This window comes from Centroberyx gerrardi, chromosome 7 (genome assembly GCF_048128805.1).
Source record: "Centroberyx gerrardi isolate f3 chromosome 7, fCenGer3.hap1.cur.20231027, whole genome shotgun sequence".
Classification (NCBI taxonomy): Eukaryota; Metazoa; Chordata; class Actinopteri; order Beryciformes; family Berycidae; genus Centroberyx; species Centroberyx gerrardi.
The window spans coordinates 33,825,672-33,833,171 of NC_136003.1; the positions used below are offsets into that span (position 1 = coordinate 33,825,672).

A 7,500-nucleotide genomic window follows, 5' to 3' on the forward strand; every position below is an offset into this window, starting at 1 on the left:
TTTTCACAGTTTATTTATGCCATGTAAATAAAATAAACAAATAAAACAGACACTGAGGAGAAAGTTCAGCATCCTCCTCACCTGCTGCAGCTCACAACAGTTGTGAATGGGTCAGACCGGACCGAAACACAACAGGAGCTTAAAACACTTTCCTCTGAGTCAAACCTGCTAAACCTGAGAAAGTAAACCTCATGATCTGTTTCACTTCTCACACCACAAACTGAAAATCCACCACATTGTAAAGGTTAAATGTTTAATATTTATGCTTTCCTGAAGCATAATCTGACCAGTAAATATCAGCAGGTTCCTGAATGGTAGAGAGTGAAACAAAGTGAACACATTTCTGCATTCAGAAACACAGGAGCAGCCGAGGCTGAAGGCTCCTGCCACACCAAGGTCCCTTCAGAAATCTGACACTTTGTTTTTGCCTTGCTCATCGGCAAAAAACACGCATCGTAAAATGTAATTTGAGACTTTATTACAAATCTGTAGGGTGTTCTGGTAAATGCGGCATGTATGTACCCCCCCCCCCCAGACGGTGGAGATGCATAAGGAGAAGGTTTCTCGGAGGGAGATCGGTGTTTTCACGGCGGTGAGGAAAGTCCCGCGCAGCCACAAGATCCTCCCTCCTCCTGCTCCTCCAATCAGCACGCAGCAGCGCCCGCCCTACAGCCGCCGTCCAATCAACTACCAGCAGCTAGATGCCCTGGGCCACGGGATAAAGGTCACACACACACACACACACACACACACACACACACACACACACACACACACACACACACACACACACACTGTCCAGCTCCACTGGAGGTTGGGGCTTCACTGCTTGTTACAAATTCAGATAAAAACAAACCTGACAAGCACTCGTGTATCTATTTTTATTCATTTTAATTAATAGGATATAGCAATGCCAATATTAGTAACAATGATAATAACTATTATTATTATAATTAATTGGATTGATTATTATTATTATTATAATTTTCAAATATTTAAAACAGTTACATTTTAGATCATCTGCATTAAAGAAACAAAGACACACCAATAAAATTAAAATTAAAATTTTATTGATTTTAGCAACTCAGAAAATCAGGACAGAAGCTGGAAGCAGGAAAGCGTCTCATTGGTTTAAACTTTCTGTCCAAGATCATCCTGGACAGACAGGAAGTGATGTCACCACGGGTCATAATGACATCACCACAGGTTGTATAGGAAGTGCTGATGTCACCACAGGGAGTCAAACAATACAGGAAGTCAGTCAATACAATTCATATTTTTGATACATTTTCCTCTCATGCATATTTTTAATTCATTTGGTTTGTCTCAGTTTGTTGCTGCTGTTATTTTAACGCTGCAGTTCATATATTTTCACACATTTCATTCATATATTTCTACATTTTATGTTCAGCTGTTGTAATTGTTGGTTGTGTTATATTTAATACCTCCATCTGCTCTATTCTAATTTATTTTCTGTTATTAATTTACGGTATATGATGACTTTTTGCTGCTGGAACAGCCCAGTTTCCCCGCAGAGATCAATAAAGTTTTATCAAATCAAATGTGAATCAGATGTGACCCTCCTGTCTGCTCCAGCGGACAGAGGCTCGCTCTGCTTAGCAGTTACAGCTGAAGTCGCTCTGCAGCAACTGATAAATGAAAATAACTGCCAGATAATGAAATAACATGTGGAACTGTGACATCACGTCCCTCTACACGGGTCAAACACGTAAAAACCTGTTCATGTAATAAATAACATGATAACATCTTCAGATTGATGTTGTTACGCCCTTTATAATATGATAATTATGTGTAATAATGTTATAATATCATGAAAAATAATACAATATCAGGTTTTATGACCTTTTGACATGATAATATATTTTCTGGCAGTTAGATCATCAGTTGGTACAGCAGCAGAAATAATGACGTTACCCCACGCTCGTCTGATTATTCATCTCATGAAACTCTGTGAAATGAGCCTGAACTCTGAAGCTCCGCCTCCATGTTTCTGACAGGAGTCCAGTTCAGATCAGGAGTCCAGTTCAGATCAGGAGTCCAGTTCAGATCAGGAGTCCAGTTCAGATCAGGAGTCCAGTTCGGATCAGGAGTCCAGTTCAGATCAGGTTCCTCCTGCAGTAATGGTGAAACACATTTCTAACACTTCTCCTGCATGGAGCGAGTTTGCAGTTTAAGACATCGTGCTCGTTTCACAAAATATTATGAGGCCGTATCAGAGGAGAGTCTTCAAGGCCCATTCTCACCTAGAATGATAACGATAAAGATAATTATATCTATAAAAAGATATGAATTGTTCTCTGTTATCACTACAACAGTAACTATAAGAACATCCAAAACAATAACAATAGCCGTATTTTTGGTCTGATTTTTGGATGCAGACGCAACGATAAAACATTTCCATCCAATCAAATGAAAGTTCTAAGAAAGAAGGGGGCGGAGCATTTGGTAGCTTAGACGCTTTGTCTGCTGAGGAGCTGATCACAGATATCTCTGTAGTGTGAATGCTTGAGCTATAATATATTGTTATAGATTAAAGTTATCTTTATAGTTATTATTGAAGATGTGAATGGGCCTTTATACAAATGAATCACCTTAAGGAGGGCCGCTGGCCCGCTGCTGAGCAGCACCTGAGGTGTGCAGGTTGTTGTCAACCAACATGTCTCTCTTGTAATCCTCTAAGTTCTCCTCACAGTGCTCACCATAGTGTGTCTCATCACACTCACACATTGCTACATAGGTGCGTGGTATAACAACACATTTACCATGTTGCCCACAGTTCAGTTTGTCACAGGGATTCAGATTCATCATCTCTTCATCACTTTTAATAAAGACGATGTAGTTTGCGAAGGTTGAACACTCCCCTTTATAAATGTAAGGGGTTGTAGAGTCTTCGGGGTCAGAGTAGCCTTCTGGGACGTCCTGGTCGTCTACGTTCTTGGCATCGCGGGCGGTTTGACTGTTGAATCGATAGGCGTGAACCGCTGTATACGTCTGAGACACCTTCTTTTCATGAACGGTTCTCGTACATTTAGAAAGTAAGTCTGCTACCTCAATACACGATATTAGCGTTGTTGGAAAGCACTTAACAATCGCTTCTCTAACAACAGCTGCCTTGGTGTGAGTCCCTTTAATCTGTCTGGCTACAGCCACGGTTACTGTTCCTTTCTTCACCTCAGTAAATCCTAACAAGTAATGTCTGTTAAATTCTTTTAGAACAGTATTCTTTGAGTTTTTGGTTGTAAATGCAACAACCATCCAGTCATACCTGTCATACGTTTCTGCCAAAAATTCCCTGATGCTCTTGGCGAGTTCTTTATGATTTTTGGTGTCATCAATGAGCTCCTCAACATCTTTTTTTATGTAATCAGCACTCTCACTAATGCAGCGCTGGTGCACTTTGACCAAAGCCAAGCCAGATTTGTATGCGCGATCAGCTGCAGTATCAACCGTAGCTTTGTTGTTTGAGCCCTTGAGACCGTAATAGATTTCATTAAGTGCCATGCCCTTCCACATAAGTTGAGATAAATACAAAAAATATTTATTGACGTCCTTTTCATGACATTTTAATTTATCAGCCAGTAGTTCTCCAAAGTTTTCTGTGATAGATATTGGTTCAGGTGCCAGGAATTGGTACAAGCTCAAAGTGCTGTCTTCATACTTGCTGTAGGATGTGAGGAATTCGTCTATCTGCTCCTGCCTCTTCGTTGCATCATTGATGTTTTGAATGTTACTCAGTAGATCATTGAATTTAATCCAGCCGTTGTTAATATTGTTCTCTGGCTCGCGGTATGCGGAAGCCGCCCAGATATCATATTTAATCTCTACACGAAGGGTTTCAAGTTTAAAATTAACATTTTGAAATTCTTTTTTGAGAGTGTCTAACAGGGGGTTTGTTGTCGGGACTACCATCAGTATGGCGTTGACAGCGGCAGCAATGGCCGGCCCGTGAACAGGTATCAGTCTGAGGAACGGGACGCCTCCAGTTTTGATCATATCAACAGTCTTAGAAAGCCACTTGCCAACAATTTTAAGGTCTTCAGTGGCTTTATTTGCTTTCTCTGGTGTGGATTTGTCGTTTTGGTCCAGTCCACGAGGCAGATGACTGATGGCCATGATGGAGAGAAAGAGGGAGGAGGACAACAGCAGGAGGAACAGCAGACCTGGAGACGCCATGACTGAAAACACAACACACAATATGACAATCACACTTTAAACACCAAGTACAATAAATGGACAGCAGTTAGTCCCTGACAACTGACACACAGTACAGACAGACAGTCATGGTACAGGACAGCAGGAGGTCATGTTCAGAGATACTGAACATGGCTGACATTAGACTCCACATATCACTCTACATGTGTCTGTCAGTGTTTAATATTCCATCACTATGTGTGACTTGTTTCCAAACAACTGCTAAATGCAATAATGCTTCTGAGTTTTAAAGCCATGTTTCAGCGTAGGCAACGTGCTCTGACCTCAGAACTGAACTCATTGTATTTAGTACAGATACTGATCATAAAGACATCAGCCAAAGAACTGGTAAAGCAAGCAGAGACAACTGACCTACCGTCTGTAAGTCTGGTCAGTGGACAGAGTTGATGGACAGGCGTGGAGAGAAGGTCCGTCAGTAGGCCGGAGGGTGGAGAAGGTTCGGGTTTGGCTGGTCCTCAGGTGGATCGGTCCTCTGGTGGATCGGTCCTTAGGTGGATCGGTCCTCAGGTGGATCGGTCGGCAGGTGGATCGGTCCTCAGGTGGATCGGTCGGCAGGTGGATCGGTCGGCAGGTGGATCGGTCCTCAGGTGGATCGGTCGGCAGGTGGATCGGTCGGCAGGTGGATCGGTCGGCAGGTGGATCGGTCCTCAGGTGGATCGGTCGGCAGGTGGATCGGTCGGCAGGTGGATCGGTCGGCAGGTGGATCGGTCGGCAGGTCGCAGTCTTGGACGAAGCCTCTGATCTCTAGCCTCGACACGACAGAGCCAGCTGCTTTATAGGAAGCTGATAAGCCCCGCCCACCTGACAGGCAAATGATTTTGTTTTGGCGTTTTTGGTCTGGCGGAGGTGGAGAGGGAGATCTTCACCTTGTATGGTCAGAGGAGAGAAGGGAGGCGGACCTGACGGCCTCTGGGGGTTCACCTGGTTAAAATGAACGGCAAAAAAGAAAGACAATATGTAACCGTTGATCCATATCTACTTAAAACTCAAGAATACTGAATCTGCTTCACCATTATAAGATGTTACTCTGGAGTTTAATCTTTAAATGGAGAAGCAGATTCAGTATTCTTGAGTTTTAGGCACTTCAGATGTAAATATGGGTCAAAGGTTATATATTAGTAATGCTGCTTAGTATAGGTACTTTTACAGATCACAGTTCAGATCAGGAATCCAGTTCAGATCAGGAATCCAGTTCAGATCAGGTTCCTCCAGTAAAGGTTTCTGGTCCAGCAGCAGGAATTGTTCTGGACATTTCCACCTGTTGGTCACATGAGAAGGTTAGCTAACGCTTCAGTTTAGCAGCTGAAACAGTTTGGTTCAGGTTAGCTTCAGGTTTTGCTCACGGTTCAGTAAATGAAAACTTGTTGTCATGAATTGGGAGTTGAACCATCCGCCCCCCTGACCTCCGACCTCCGACCTCCACACCCTGACTGTCCACCGTCAAACTACTTCCTGTTTCTAGTCCTGTCTCCTCCTGATCCTTTCCTGCTGAGAAACACATTTCTCTCACTTTTCCTGAATGGAGCATTTCATTTGCATTTGAAGGTATCATGTTCATTTCACTAAATTTCAGGCAGGTCAGGCAGACTGCCTGAGCAGTGATGCAAATACAAAACCAGCTGCTGCTCTTAATCTTTATTTACTTTGGGAACGTTGACTGAGCGGCATGTTATGGTGAGACAGGCTATGGCTACACAGTAGGGGGTGGAGCCGAATCCGAATCCGGTATTCGGAAAAGCACCAATAGTGGGTTTTTACGAATATTTAATTCGTACAAATATTTTAAAAATTATTTGTTTTCGGGAAGAAAAAAAAAAACATGTCAAATAACAGCGCGCAGGTCGGGACTTGTAGCGTAGCGAGGTTACATCTCTGTCTCCGTCTCTCTCGTCTGTCTGTGTGTCATGGATGTGTAAAGAGCTGCAGGTCTGTCTGGCAGAGCTGATCTTTGGCTGAGTGGTCAGCGCAGTCGTCCGTGGTCCGGGAGGCCGGGGTTCAAGACCCGCTGTGGGGGCCCTCCTTTGTGAAATACTTTATTGAAGAACACTTATTTTAACACTTTAATATCCTAAAATTAGAAGTGTGATAAAAACAAAAACAGGATTGTTACGCCTATTTCCACTTTTATTCGAATACAAATACAAATAATTTTGCTGCCTCAACAAATACAGATACAATCTGCACATCCCTACTACACATCCACGTCCACACCTTCCATACTGGCAGCTGCCTGGTACTGTGCTGATAATTCCCATAATGCACAGCTAGACGTGGTTAACTGGTTGCTATGGTAACTCTTGTAGCCAGGGAGCTAGTTGGCGGTCTTTCTTGTTTTATCCTGTTTGTTATTCGTATGCATGTTGACGCTATACTGTATGTTGATGATATGTTGTGCAGAAGCTCTTTACTGGGATCAGTGGCACCTTGGTGATGTCAGCAGCACTTGGCGGCGGCTCGTCTCTGTTGCTTTACAGACAGCGATGGTCGCTCAGTAAAGCTAAATAATATCTGCAGTCAGAGATCAACATAAGGCATCACACCTTTCTAAACAAAAATCAGTTACACTTTCAGAAAAACAATATTTCTTTTTTTTTTCTTATAAGACCCTGGCTTCATATAACATCAGTTTTATACTGCTGACTGAATTTACGTCATATAGATTGAGATCTGCCTAAAAACACAAAGCCTGAAAATAAAAAGGAGTGTGAAGTCAGTTTAGGTGGGTTTACCCTCCACTGCATCCCTGATCACTCTCATGCTCAGTAACTGAGTAAGCCGAGTCACTTGGAGTGACTTTGATAACAATTCAAACAGTAGTTGAATTGATAAAGGTAGCCTCCCAGTCTGTGGCCAGCCTGTCTACACTGGTGTGGTGGTACTAGACAGTTTGGATAACGTAACTTCTGTTAGCTTAAGCACACAGACACAGGACAAATTAATGCATCTTACAACTGAGGGACCATAAAAGCATTTGAATGGGCAGCAATAACATAGCAATATCTCTACAGTTTAGGTAATGATTAAATAATCTACACTGCTGGGTTTTACATGATGAAGTCAAGTTGAATGTAGGAGTGGTCAGGCTTCAGGTTTGCATCCAGTGAGGAGAGTGAGGCTTATCAATAAGTTGGGCTTTTCTTCATAATGCGACAGTCCTTATATTCCATATAAATGTGAACCTTTAATAGAGCTCATCTCATTTATAGCACTCTAACCTTGTGTTGAATGTTTTTAAAGGATTTTGTTCCTCTATATAACTCCTCTCCT

The 7,500-nt window shown here is 42.6% G+C and overlaps 1 protein-coding gene across 1 annotated transcript in view; it reads left to right on the forward strand.

Annotated features, from left to right (window-relative positions):
* The window catches only part of abi3a (ABI family, member 3a), a 21,876-nt gene that overhangs the window by 3,687 nt on the left and 10,689 nt on the right, over positions 1–7,500 (forward strand). The window contains 1 exon segment of the mRNA XM_078284445.1: positions 536–724. Coding sequence (XP_078140571.1) covers positions 536–724 — 189 coding nt within the window.